Here is a 14,665-nt window from a genome sequence, read left to right as displayed (position 1 = left end):
TTTAGTAGAGAGGGAGTTTCACCAGGTTGGCCAGGCTGGTCTCAAACTCCTGACCTCGTGATCCACCAACCTGGGCCTCCCAAAGTGCTGGGATTACAAGCGTGAGCCACCGCGCCCGACCTTATTTCTTTACTTTATCTACTAAATTCAGAGTCCCTTGAGGATGCCATGAAGTCAATGCCTTGTAGAGTTTGACTTGAAGAAGGGGCTCAATAAATGTTTGAACAATGGGATGAAGGGAGCTTGAAGGAAATGGTTAATGGTAATGAAGTTAATCCTTAGTAGTCAGGATAGAATTTGTTATTTTGAGTAGTGAGAAGCAGCTTATATTTTGAAATAAAGACTAAAGACTGAATTGTCCTTTATTTGGATTAACTTCACATGTTGCTGATAAAGATTCTCAGTTTCCTTTGCAGGAAAGTCTAGAATGTGAATTTATTTGCTTCCAACTTTAAACTGACTCACTCTGAGTTGGCATTTCACTTTTTTTTTTTTTTTTTTGCCCCGGCTGGAGTAGAATGGCGCAATCATAGCTCACTGTATCCTCAAACTGCTGGGCTCAAGTGATCCTCCTACCTTGGCCTCCTGAGTATAGGACTATAGGCAGTTGCCTTCATGCCCAGCTAATTTTTTGTAGAGATGAGTTATTGTTATATTGCCCAGGCTGGTCTGGAACTCATGGTCTCAAAGGATCCTCCCACCTCAGCCACCCAAAGTACTGCAATTACAGGCTTGAGCCACCATGCCCGACCTCATTCTTTTTAATTGAGTAATTAAATGATCACTTTCTTTTTTAACAAAGACAGGGTCTTGCTATATTGCCAAGGCTTGTCTTGATCTCCTGGCCTCAACCTCAGCCTCTCAAAGTGCTGAGATTAAAGGTGTGAGCCACCACGCCCAACCCAAATGATCACTTTGGATGTTAATCACTTCCTAAAAAGAAATGGAATAAGTCTGAAAAGATACTTTTCCTTTAAGGAAATGAATTGTATGTTGATTCAGGAGAATACTGTCTTGAGTTGGTACCAATAACCTGACCTTCATGCCCAAACTATAGTGCTTACTCCTATTTGCTCTTGTTTCAAGAGATCTCTTTGTTTTAAGGTTGATACTCCCTCTCCAAGCCCAATGGAAACATCTGGATGTCCCCCTGCAGAAGAAGACCTGTGTCAGGCTTTCTCTGATGTAATTCTTGCAGTAAATGATGTGGATGCAGAAGATGGAGCCGATCCAAACCTTTGTAGTGAATATGTGAAAGATATTTATGCTTATCTGAGACAACTTGAGGTCAGTATTATCATTAGTTTTTTTTCTAAACTGCATCTAACTTTGTGAAAGTCTTTTCTATCAGTAGTTCATAATAATTCAAGCAGGACTTGGGCAGCATTTCTCAAGAGATCACACTTTCAAATTCTCCTTCATGGAATACCTAAAATAAAAAGTCACTAAATCAATGGAGTCTGTTTGCCACTTTGTGCAGGAAAGTTCGAAGTTAGGGTGGATACTACTATCGGTCTTTCTGAAAGAAAGTCCACAGATTGAATTTGATATGTATATATGCAGTCTCCACCGCGTTTGGAATGGTTAAGTCCCAAACTCTGCATTTTAGGTGATAATGGGTCAGGAAGTGGATGAGGATGTAGAATATACTCAAAGACTACAGCCACCCCTAACACAAGGCATTTTGTGTTAGTGTGGCTGATGTGCATCCAGTTGTTGGTGAAATTATTTGTGCCCAAAAGGAGTACACTCAAAAAGCTACTGTTTGGTTCACTTCAATTTGATCCCACTTTTGAAACTTTGTCTTAATGGCATTTGCCCTTTTCCTACAAACACAAGCATTCTATATGGCAGCATAAACATAGTAGCGTCAACTATACCATTATCACATTTACCTAGTTTTTTGGTGTGTGTGTGTGTGTGTGTGTGTATGTTTTTAGAGGGAGTCTCACACTGTCACCCAGGCTAGCGGGCAATGGTGCCGTCTCAGCTCACTGCAATCTCTGCCTCCTGGGTTCAAGCAAGCAATTCTCCTGCCTCAGTCTTCCGAGTAGTTGGGATTGCAGGCACACACCACCATGCCTGGCTAATTTTTTGTATTACTTGGTTTTGGTTTTTTTCAGACAGGGTCTTGCTCTGTTGCCCAGGCTGGAGTGCAGTGGTGCAATCTCGGCTCATTGCAACCTCCGCCTCTCGAGTCAAGTGATTCTCATGCCTCAGCCTCCCGGGCAGCTGGAATTACAGGTGTCCACCACAACACCCAGCTAATTTTTGTACTTTTAGTAGAAATGAGGTCACCATATTGGCCAGGCTGGTCTCAAACTCCTTAGATGATCCACCCACCCGGCCTCCCAAAGTGCTGGGATTACAGGCGTGAGCAGTCACACCCAGCCCCCAGTTGTTTTTAATGCATCATCTTATGTCATCACTGACATGTTCATCTCTTGCCTGCTCCTTTGGGGCCTCTCCTTTTTCTATAGGATTCTTCTGCAAGACTTCTATGCCAGGAGTAGCCTTCTGCTTTGAGTTTCTTCTCCCATCTTTTCAGTGCTTTTTAAAGTTGTGTTCTAACTTTGGAGGATACTTTTTTTTTTTTGAGACACAGTCTCGCTGTGTCACCCGGGGGCTGTGTAGTGGCTCACTGCAAGCTCTGCCTCGGGTTCATGCCATTCTCCTGCCTCAGCCTCCTGAGTAGCTAGGACTACAGGCACGTGCCACGATGCCTGGCTAATTTTTTGTATTTTTAGTAGATACAGGGTTTCACCGTGTTAGCCAGGATGGTCTCGATCTCCTAACCTCATGATCTGCCCGCTTTGGCTTCCCAAAGTGTTGGGATTACAGGCATGAGCCACCACGCCCAGCCTGTAAATGTGCTGTTTCTTGATGCTTCGTTCTTGTTCTGTGCAAGGCGGCCATATACGCAAAGCAACCCCACAAATGTCAGAGGAGCTGAGAAACCAAGGAATGAGGCAGATAAATGGAGTTTGCTGGTACTGGGTGACTGATTAGGGGGAATTTACAGACATAAGTCTGGTCTTTGATGGCTGTAAGATGTAGATCTCTGCACTGTAACCCCTCATACCCACGGCTTGAGTATGTATACATTTTCTTGGGGAAAGTATACGTGCTCTAGAATGAATGTGTGGGTGGCTGAGAGAATGCTGCAGACCTCACAGCCTATAATGTATACAATAGTATGAAGGGCTGTTTTGGAGGAGAGGCCAAACTTAAAGTGAATAGGCAGAAGTCACATTGGATTAGCATTTAAAATAAAGTCACTCTTGTCCCCCACAGTTCTTAGCTATGTTGCTGTTGGGGTTTAACCCTGGAGCAGGCAGGAGTGTTGTAGTACATGGGTTCCAGCTGCCCTGGGAGTTACTCATATTTTCTCTACGTAAAGCTCAGGTTCTAAGTTTAGAGGCTCAAGTGAAAAGATCTGAGATGATAGTATAGTGTCTTTATTTGGAAGGGAGTGGACTAGCAAGAGTTGTGGTGAATTGAATATCGTAAGACCTGACAATATAAAAAAGCTGTCACACTGTCCTATCTAATGTTTGCCCTTTTTTTGGGGGGGGGTGTGGAGGGGGAAGACAGTCTCACTCTGTCACCCAGGCTGGAGTGCAGTGGTGCAGTCTCGGCTACCTGCAACCTCCACCTCCTGGGTTCAAGCAATTCTCCTGCCTCAGCCTCCCGAGCAGCTGGGACTACAGGTGTGCGCAACCTTGCCCAGCTAATTTTTGTATTTTTAGTAAAGAGGTTTTGCCATGTTGGCCAGGCTGGTCTCGAACTCCTGGCCTCAAGCAATCTGCCCACCTCAGCCTCCCAAAGTGCTGGGATTACAGGCATGAGCCACCACGCCGGCCTTAATGTTTGCTTTCTTTCTTGGTGATGGTGTTGTTTGTGGTGACCATATGAATAACTGAATTAAGAACTGATATAAAGGCTGGGCACGGTGGCTCACACCTGTAATCCCAGGCCAAGACGGGTGGATCATGAGGTCAGGAGATCGAGACCATCCTGGCTAACACGGTGAAACCCCGTCTCTACTAAAATACAAAAAAAAATTAGCCGAGCGTGGTGGTGGGCGCCTGTAGTTCCAGCTACTCAGGAGGCTGAGGCAGGAGAATGGCATGAACCCGGGAGGCGGAGCTTGCAGTGAGCCGAGATCGCACCACTGCACTCCAGCCTGGGCGACAGACTGAGACTCCATTTCAAAAAAAAAAAAAAAGGAACTGATAGAGATTCTAAATGCTCCAGTGCTACTGTAGGAACTAACTGATCTTTCTGGACATAAATGTGTCACATGGAATCATGTTTCTAAGAATAATCGGCACTTTCTTTTGCAGGAAGAGCAAGCAGTCAGACCAAAATACCTACTGGGTCGGGAAGTCACTGGAAACATGAGAGCCATTCTAATTGACTGGCTAGTACAGGTTCAAATGAAATTCAGGTTGTTGCAGGAGACCATGTACATGACTGTCTCCATTATTGATCGGTTCATGCAGGTAAGCATTTCAGTAAGTTTTCCCTTCCAGGATTCTAGCTGAGTCATAAGAAGCTAACGTTTTTGGGCTGGGCCGGGCGCGGCGGCTCATGCCTGTGATCCCAGCGGGCGGGTGGATCATGAGGTTAGGAAATCGAGACCATCTTGGCTAATACAGTAAAACCCCATCTCTACTAAAAATACAAAAATTTAGCTGGGTGTGGTGGTGGGCGCCTGTTTTCCCAGCTACAGGAGGCGGAGGTTGCAGTGAGCTGAGATCATGCCATTGCACTCCAGCCTGGGCGACAGAGCGAGACTCCATCTCAAAAAAAAAGAAACTGACTTTTTCAGCTAAAATCTTTCTTGGGGGATATGGTATCATTAATTAAGATTTTGCAATGGGAGAATGTCTTTCTACCTCTCCATCATAGCTCTGTGTCTCCTTTTCAAACATGTTATTCATTGTGTTGAAATTCCCATTGCAGAATAATTGTGTGCCCAAGAAGATGCTGCAGCTGGTTGGTGTCACTGCCATGTTCATTGCAAGCAAATATGAAGAAATGTACCCTCCAGAAATTGGTGACTTTGCTTTTGTGACTGACAATACTTATACTAAGCACCAAATCAGACAGATGGAAATGAAGATTCTAAGAGCTTTAAACTTTGGTCTGGGTCGGCCTCTACCTTTGCACTTCCTTCGGAGAGCATCTAAGATTGGAGAGGTACAGGTTTCTTAAGAAATCTTTCCGTATGGGTACATTAGGGAACACTGCTGCTGACCAAGCAAGTCAAATTCCACTGACCTGTATTATACCTAACTACGTGGGGAAGAGATAAAGTTGTTCTTTATTTCTAGTCAGGCTGCATGTTAATCTTAGGGCTTTCCATGGGCATTTGAGAGTTTATAGACAAACATTTGTAGTTAAAAGATATATATGGGCATGCAGGTTAGTAGTGCCAAATGAAAATTTTCTGAAAGAAACTCAGTGACACGGGTTTTGTTTCAGGTTGATGTTGAGCAACATACTTTGGCCAAATACCTGATGGAACTAACCATGTTGGACTATGATATGGTGCACTTTCCTCCTTCTCAAATTGCAGCAGGAGCTTTTTGCTTAGCACTGAAAATTCTGGATAATGGTGAATGGGTAAGCTCTGTCCCACAGAACTCCTAAGCTTTTAAATTGTAAAGAGTGTTTGACTAAATACAGAACTTTTGTTATTAAAGGGCAATTCAAGTGATTCATAAATATGGGATCTACTGAAGGAATAGTTTAAAAAGATGTCTTAGAATGTTTCCACATTGTTTTGTTTTTGAGACAAGGTCTCGCTCTGTCTCTCAGGCTGGAGTGCAGTGATGCGGTCTTGACCCACTGCAACCTCAGCCTCCAGAGTAGCTGGGACTGCAGGTTCCTGGCTAGTTTTTAAATTTTTTTCATATCAGACGTTTCATGCCCACGTTGTAACAAGGTTTCAGGTTGGCACATTTCACACGTTCACATGAACACCCAATCATCACACTTATAAACTACAAGAGTTGCCCACTAGCCTGGGCAACATAGCAAATCCTCATCTTTACCAATATAAAATATATATATATATATATATACAGGCACATGTCTGTAGTCCCAGCTACTCTGGAGGCTGACCTTTATATTTTTTGTAGACATGGCGCCTCCCTGTATTACCCAGGCTGGTCTTGAAACCCTGGGCTCAAGCGATCCACCCACCTCCACTTACCAAAGTGTTGGAATTACAGGTGTGAGCCATTGCAACCAGTCAAGTGTTTCCATTTCTTTGCCTAATTTCAACTGTATTCCCTTTGAGAAAGGTAGAGCAGCTTTTACTCCTTAGAGGAGAAACTTGAAGGTCAAATGACATACTAATAGTACATTCATATTCATTGATTCAGCAAATGCCTCTCCTATGTGGCAGGCACTACCCTAGGTGTTAAGAATAGAACTATGCAGCCGGGTGTGTTGGCTATCACCTGTAATCCCAGCAGTTAGGGAGGCCAAGGCGGGCAGATGACGAGCTCAGAAGTTCGAGAGCAGTCTGACCAATGTGGTGAAACCCTATCTCTACTAAAAATACAAAAATTAGCCAGGCATGGTGGTGCAAACCTGTAATCCCAGCTACCCAGGAGGCTGAGGCAGGAGAATCACTTGAACCCGGGAGGCGGAGGTTGCAATGAACCAAGGTCACACCATGTACTCCAGCCTGGAGTGAGACTCCATCTCAAAAAAAAAAAAAAAAAGGAAAGACTAGAACTATGACAAAGTTGGCCTCAAGGAAGTAGAGTCTAGTTTTAGGGTGGGCAAGTCAGCAATTACAATAGTGCAATTGTGTTTGAGCAGAGGTTCATATAGAAGCATGAGAGCACCTAGGAAAGGAGGAGTCTTTAGCTTTGTCTTACATTTCACTTGTATTAATTAGTGATACAGTACCCATCCCTTCCCCACTCCTGAATAACATCAAACATCTAGAAACTTTATGAAAATCATCGATTGAGCATTTTTAACATTAACTTTTGTTGTCTTAGACACCAACTCTACAGCATTACCTGTCATATACTGAAGAATCTCTTCTTCTGGTTATGCAGCACCTGGCTAAGAATATAGTCATGGTAAATCAAGGACTTACAAAGCACATGGTGAGTCAATATAGTGGCATTTTAAGATGTCGAAAAGTCTAATAATTCAAACTTAATGCCTGCAAATGCCTGGTTTAGTTTTAATGAGTTAATGTTTTAAATGAATACCTGTATCATTGGATCTTGTGATTTTTTTTCCCCTCTTTAATTGCCATCCTTTTGTCTTCCAGACTGTCAAGAACAAGTATGCCACGTCGAAGCATGCTAAGATCAGCACTCTACCACAGCTGAATTCTGCACTAGTTCAAGATTTAGCCAAGGCTGTGGCAAAGGTGTAACTTGTAAACTTGAGTTGGAGTACTATATTTACAAATAAAATTGGCACCATGTGCCATCTGTACATATTACTGTTGTATTTCCTTTTAATAAAGCTTATGGCCCCTTTTACTTTTTTATAGCTTAACTAATTTGAATGTGGTTACTTGCTACTGTAGGGTAGCAGAAAAGTTGTCTTAAAAGGTATGGTGGGGAATATTTTTAAAAACTGCTTTTGGTTTACCTGGGGATTCAAGTGATGTGTATGTTTATATACTTGATTCTTGTTTTATGTACCTGGCTTTTACTTTATTAATATGAATTACTGAAGGCGATGGAGGTATTTGAAAATTTTACTTCCATAGGACATACTGCATGTAAGCCAAGTCATCATGGAGATGCTACGTAGTTCTATTTTAAAGTAAAAGTCTACCACCAAATCCCTAGTCACCCTGTTAGAATTCTGTTTCTTCTGGTGATTGCTGCCATAATTCTAAGTTATTTACTTTTACCACTATTTAAGTTATCAACTTTAGCTAGTATCTTCAGACTTTCACTTTGAAAAATGAGAACTTTATATTCTAAGACCAGTTTTGATTTTGGTTTTGTGTTTTGTTTAATAAAACAATACTCAAATACAAAAGGTATCTTTTTTAAAAGTTAATTTACCCCTTTCTTAGGCTCTTTCTAAATCCCACCCACCTGACATCAACAATTACGGATTTATCCTTCCATGCCTTGTATAAATATAGATGTGCATATTAATTTTTATGGGTTTTTAAAAAATGTGGTTTATTATATATACGTAACAATTATTGTCAACATACATAAGCCTACCTGTATTTGTGCATTATATTACATGGTATAGATAGTCATGTGCCCCATGAACATTTTGGTCAAAGACAGACTACATACACATTGGTGGTCCCATAAGATTATGATGCCATACTTTTACTGTACCTTGTGCCTAGATACACAAATACTGATGTGTTATAATTGTCTGTTCAATAACATGGTGTATAGGTTTGTAGCCTAGGAGCTATAAGCTACACTATATAGCCTAGGAATGCAGTAGGGTATGCCATCTAGATTTGTGTGAGTATACTCTGATGTTTGAACAATAAAATCACCTAATGACACATTTCTCAAACCATATCCCAATCATTAAGTAACACGAGTAATTTTTTTTTGTTTTTGCGACAGTCTCACTCTGTCGCCAGGCCTGGAGTGCAATGGTGTGATCTCGTCTCACTGCAACCTTTGCCTCCTGGGTTCAAGCGATTCTCCTCCCTCAGCCTCCTGAGTAGCTGAGATTACAGGCATGCACCACCACGCCCAGCTTATTTTGTATTTTTAGTATAGATGGGGTTTCACCATGTTGGTCACGCTGGTCTTGAACTCCCGATCTCAGGTGATCTGCCTGCCTCAGCCTCCCAAAGTGCTGGGATTACAGGCGTGAGCCACCATGCCCGGCCAATATACTGTTTTATACCATGCTTTTCTTTGTGTATTCTAGGTTCCCTAAAGCAAACATGCATTTTACATTTCGATAGAACCAGATGATGTACAAAAGTGCCAGTTTTCTTTGCATTATTAAAACTGAAGGTAATCAGTCTTATTTCTGTGACTCCAACTGGCAAAAAATATTTGCCATTTTAACCTTTTTTTTTTTGAGACGGAGTCAGAAGTGCCAGTTTTCTCTGCATTATTAAAACTGAAGGTAATCAGCCTTTTATTTCTATGATTCCAACTGGCAAAAAATATTTGCAAACTTTTTTTTTTTTTGAGAAAGGCTCACACTGCCACCCAGGCTGGAGTACAGCGGCATGATCTCGCTCACTGCAACCTCTGCCTCCCAGGTTCAAGTGATTCTCCTGCCTCAGCCTCCCAAGTAGCTGGGATTACAGGCACGTGCCACCATGGCCAGCTAATTTTTTGTAATTTTAGTAGGGACGGGGTTTCACCGTGTTAGCCAGGATGGTCTCAATCTCCTGACCTCGTGATCCGCCCACCTCGGCCTCCCAAAGTGCTGGGATTACAGGCGTGACCCACCACACCTGGCCCTCCTCTGAGATTTTGACTATACATTATGTACTAGCTTGGGATAGACTGACATATTGTCTTAACATCTAGAAACTTCATCACTCCTTGTTGCATGCCCTTCAATAACGTTGGAATTTAATTGTATACTTCTGCAACTTTCTTAAATTTATGGTTGGATTTATGCCTTTTGTCGTTATTGTGAACGGGATATATTTCTCACTTCTGTTTAAATTTTTTTCTTCATCTCCCTAGTAGGGTATCCCACTCCTGTTTTGCTTTAAATAGAGACAAGGTCTCACTCTGTCACCCAGGGTGGAGTACAATGGCGCAATCATAGTGCTCTGCAGCCCGGACCTCCAGCTATCCTACCACCTCAGCTTTCTAGGTAGCTATGACTACAGGTGGGCTAACCACATTTGGCTAATTTTTTGTTTTTCCTTTTTTTGTATAGAGGTGGGGTCTCACTATTGTCCAAGCTGGTCTCAAACTCCTGGCCTCAAGTCACTCTCCCACTTCAGCCTCTTAAAGCACCGGGATTATAGACGTGAGCCACCACGCCTGACCCCCACTTCTATTTTTATTTAATTTCTTATCCAGTTGACATCAGTTTTCCTTCTTGAGTATTTTTATTGGAGAATTTTCTAGTCCTTAAATCCAAAAGTTTCACCTTTCTATTTTATAACATTAGAATCTCCAAAATAATCAGTAATAGATGGTTTCCTGTCCCTGAATTGATGTCACATAGTAATAGAAACTATAAAGGCCAATTAAATAGCAAAAAATATCAAATGATAGAAATACTATGTCAAGTTTATTTTTTAAATTTTGATTCCATGCTGTGTTTAAACTGCGGAGTTTTTAACAGGCAAGGTTGTGGAATTCCATTAACATTTTCAGCATATGATATTATTTTGGTTTTTCTCTTTTCATATAGTATTCCACATTAGAGATCTATTATGGTGGAATGAATTCTTACTTATGGTATATACATTTAATCTGCTAATATTTCACTTAGAAATTTTTGCAGCTCAGGCCGGGTGTGGTGGCTCATGCCTGTAATCCCAGCACTTTGGGAGGCCGAGGCCGGCAGATCACGAGGTCAGGAGATTGACACCATCCTGGCTAACACGGTGAAACCCCGTCTCTACTAAAAATACAAAAAAAAAATTAGCCGGGCGTGGTGATGGGCGCCTGTAGTCCCAGCTACTAGGGAGGCTGAGGCGGGAGAATGGAGTCAACTCGGGAGGCGGAGCTTGCAGTGAGCCGAGATTGCGCTACTGCACTCCAGCCTGGGCAACAGAGCAAGGCTCCGTCTAAAAAAAAAAAAAGAAGAAAAGAAAAGAAAAAAAGAAATTTTTGCAGCTCATGGAAACTTTGCTTGATTTTTGTTGCTACTGTTGTCTGGTGTCTTATTTTACTAGTCTTAAGGTAGATTAGAGAGGGTTTCATCTTTTTTTTTTTTTTTTTTTTGAGACGGAGTCTTGCTCTGTCACCAGGCTGGAGTGCAGCAGCGCCATCTTGGCTCACTGCAACCTCTGCCTACCGGGTTCAAGTGATTCTGCCTCAGCCTCCCAAGTAGCTGGGACTACAGGCGCACGCCACCACACCACGCCCGGCTTTTTTAATTGTTATTTTAGCAGAGATGGGGTTTCACCATGTTGGCCAGGATGGTCTCTATCTCCTGACCTCATGATCTGCCCGCCTTGGCCTCCCAAAGTGCTGGGATTACAGGCATGAGCCACCGCGACTGGCCGATTTCATCTTTTTTTATTTTATTTTTATTTTTTTGAGACGGAGTTTCACTCTTGTTGCCCAGGCTGGAATGCAATGGCACGATCTCGGCTCACTGCAACCCCTGCCTCCCGGGTTCAAGCGATTCTCCTGCCTCATCCTCCCGAGTAGCTGGGATTACAGGCATGCACCACCATGACCTGCTAATTTTGTATTTTTAGTACAGACGGGGTTTCTTCATGTTGGTCAGGCTGGTCTCGAACTCCAGACCTCAGGTGATCAGGCCTCCCAAAGTGCTGAGACTACAAGCGTGAGCCACCACATCCAGCCAGTTTCATCTTTTTAAAGCCTTACAATCATTTGAAGTCCCCATTCATTCATTGGAAACTAGCTAAATTAAACAGTGAAGTCGTTTGTCCTAGAGCTATTAAATATAATAGGCCAGGCACAGTAGCTCACACCTGTAATCCCAGCACTTTGCAAGACTGAGGCGGGTGCATTGCTTGAGCCCAGAAGCTCAAGACCAGCCTGGGCAACATGGCGAAATCCCATCTACACAAAAATTAGCCAGGCGTACTGGAGTGCGCCTGTGGTCCCAGCTACCCAGGAGGCTGAGGTGGGAGAATCACCTGAGCCAGGGAAGTCAAAACTATAGTGAGCCAAGATCGCACGACTGCACTCCAGCCTGGGTGTGGGAGTGAGACCCTGTCTCAAAAAATAAAATGGTAGATATTCCATGCATTTTTGGTCTCTTCTAAAGATTTTTCTCTGTATGATACAATCGCTCTTTTAGAGATGTTCCTCCCCTACATTAATAGAAAATGATGTCCATGTTTGGTGGCTCACGCCTATAATCCTAGCACTTTGGGATGCTGAGGCAGGATTGCTTGAGGCCAGGAGTTCAAGACTGACCTGGGTAACATAGTGAGACTCTGTCTCTAAAAAAATATAAAAAATAGACTCTTAGCACTTTAGGAGGCTGAGTCAGGAGGATTGCTTGGGCCCAGGAGTTTGAGACCAGCCTGGGCAACATGGTGAGACCCTATGTCTATTAGGAAAAAAAATTATAAAATTTTAAAAATTAGCCCAGCAGTCATGGTGGTATGTGCCTGCAGACCTAGCTACTTAGAATGCTGAGTCAGGAGGATTACTAGAACCCAGGAGTTTGAGGCTGTAATGAGTTATGCTCGTGCTACTGCACTGCAAGCTGGATGACACAGCAAGAGCATGCCTCGTACAAAAAAAAAAGAAAAAAAAAAAGGAAAAGAAATCCGTTCTAGATTTTTAAAGTTACGGCTGTAGAGGACCATGACAAAATTAATCTCTTCTGAATGTGTAGTTATATCTTCTTTCTCAGTACTGATGTTGAGTACTTTTGTTTTCTAATGAGACTTGCTCATGGGGTTATTTCATTGGCCTTTTGAAAGAACTAGTTTTTGGTGTTACCATTTCTACCATTTTTATTTCGTGGTTTTTTAGCTTTTTTCCCCCACCATCTCCTTTTATTTTCTAGTTTAAATATTTTCTATATTTTAGTCATGAAAGTGAGGCAATAGGACAGGGTCTGGAGGCAGGGAACCTAAAGCAGATGCACGCTGACGTCCTAGAACTAAATCAAAAGGAAAACCCCAACTTTCCACACTTAAGTAACAAACGGACCTGAGGGTACTCCCTTTGGAAATCCCCACCCCTTTTTCTGTGTGGCAGATGGAAACTTGAAAGTACCTCTGATTGGCTGCTTTTTCCAACCAATCAGACTAATTGTGGGACACTATTTGCATGGGGTGTATACCAAGTGGCCAATAGGAAACCTCTAGAGAGTATTTAAACCCCAGAAAATTCTGTAACCCTGCTCTGTCCCTACACTACCGTGTGTACTTTTTTTTTTTTTTTTAAACAGTCTCCCTCTGTTGCCCAGGCTGTAGAGCACTAGCACAATCTCGGCTCATTGCAACCTCTACCTCCCTGGTTCAAGCGATTCTCCTGCCTCAGCCTCCGGAGTAGCTGGGATTACTGGCGTTCACCACCACGCCTAGCTGATTTTTGTATTTTTAGTAGAGATGGGGTTTCACCATGTTGGCCAGGCTGGTCTCGAACTACTGACCTCAAGTGATCCGCCAGCCTCGGCCTCCCAAAGTGTTGGGATTACAGGCATTACAGGCATAAGCTACCGCACCTGGCCAGTCAATATCTTTTTCTTTTTCTTTTTGAGACGGAGTCTCTGTTGCTCAGGCTGGAGTGCAGTGGCCTGATCTTGGCTCATTGCAACCTCTGCCTCCCAGATTCAAGCGATTCTCCCGCCTCAGCCTCCTGAGTAGCTGGGGTTACAGGCGTGTGCCACCACGCCTGGCTAATTTTTGTAATTTTAGCAGAGATGGGGTTTCACCATGTCAATCAGGCTGGTCTCAAACTCCTGACTTCGTGATCCGCCCACTGCGGCCTCACAAAGTGCTGGGATTAAAGGCGTGAGCCACCGCACCTGGCCAGTCAATAGCTTTCGAGATTTTTTTTTTTTTTTGCCAGCTTGACGTTGTTTTGTTTTTAGAATTTTCAATTCTTGCCTCCTCAGAAGAAAGGATTTGACTGAGGGGCGTAAGGCAGGAGAGACCCAGGCAAGTTTCAGAGCAGGAGTGAAAGTTTCTTAAAAAGCTTTAGAACAGTAAGGAAAAGAAGGAAAGTAAAGAAAGGAAGGAATGGTATGTGCTTTCCTTGGTTGAGAAACCAAGTGTGCCTGGTGATTTTTAATGTTACTGAAGATGTGGCATGTTAAAAAGGCATCTTTCTGCTAACACAGTGGCTCAAATCTGTAATCCCATGATTGTTTTTGTTTTAAATCTTGGCCAGGCGGGTCTCAAACTCCTGGGCTCGACAGATCCTCTTGCCTCAGCCTCCCAACGTCCTGGGATTACTGGCGTGAGCCACTGCACCCGGCAGTATAATCCCAGTGTTTTGGGAGGCCAGGAGTTTAAGACCAGCCTGGGCAACAGAGCAAGACACCGTCTCTATGAAAAATAATTAGCCAGGCATGGTGGCCTGTGGCTCAACCTGAGTGAGACAGTGACTCTAAAACAAAACAAAACAAAACCAAACCCTACCACAATCCTATCACACTAAGAAAACTGGTAATTTAATATCTAATATGCAGAACACATTCAAATTTCCTCAATTGCTCCAAAAATGTATTAGGGCTTTTTTTTTTCTTTCCTTTTCCGATCCAAGATGCAATAATGGTTTGTTTTTCCATATAGAACAACAACCGCCCTGCTTTCTATGTTTCAGGACATAGACATGAATTGTCTTGTAGAATGTTCCTCATTCTGGATTTCTTGTCTCATGTTTTCAGCAAAGTTCAGGTTACAGATGGCAATAAAGGTGATCTGTACAACTCATGCATTATATTAGGGTCAGATGTCAGATTATTACACCATTTTTGATACCAATTTTGACCATCTGGTTAAGGTGGTAACCACTAGCTGTAACATTCCTATAAAGTGCTGGTC

The 14,665-nt window shown here is 42.8% G+C and overlaps 1 protein-coding gene across 1 annotated transcript in view; it reads left to right on the top strand.

Moving 5' to 3' along the window:
• The window catches only part of CCNB1 (cyclin B1), an 8,467-nt gene extending 438 nt beyond the window's left edge, over positions 1–8,029 (top strand). Inside the window, exons 2-7 of the mRNA XM_011959368.1 lie at positions 1,087–1,287; positions 4,347–4,505; positions 4,969–5,205; positions 5,491–5,631; positions 7,026–7,136; positions 7,307–8,029. Coding sequence (XP_011814758.1) covers positions 1,087–1,287; positions 4,347–4,505; positions 4,969–5,205; positions 5,491–5,631; positions 7,026–7,136; positions 7,307–7,414 — 957 coding nt within the window. The 3' untranslated portion in view covers positions 7,415–8,029. The remainder of the gene's footprint in view (positions 1–1,086; positions 1,288–4,346; positions 4,506–4,968; positions 5,206–5,490; positions 5,632–7,025; positions 7,137–7,306) is intronic.
• Positions 8,030–14,665: the final 6,636 nt, after the last annotated feature.

This window comes from Colobus angolensis, unplaced genomic scaffold (genome assembly GCF_000951035.1).
Source record: "Colobus angolensis palliatus isolate OR3802 unplaced genomic scaffold, Cang.pa_1.0 Scaffold49, whole genome shotgun sequence".
Taxonomy (NCBI): Eukaryota; Metazoa; Chordata; class Mammalia; order Primates; family Cercopithecidae; genus Colobus; species Colobus angolensis.
This window is presented reverse-complemented; position numbering and strand designations above follow the sequence as displayed.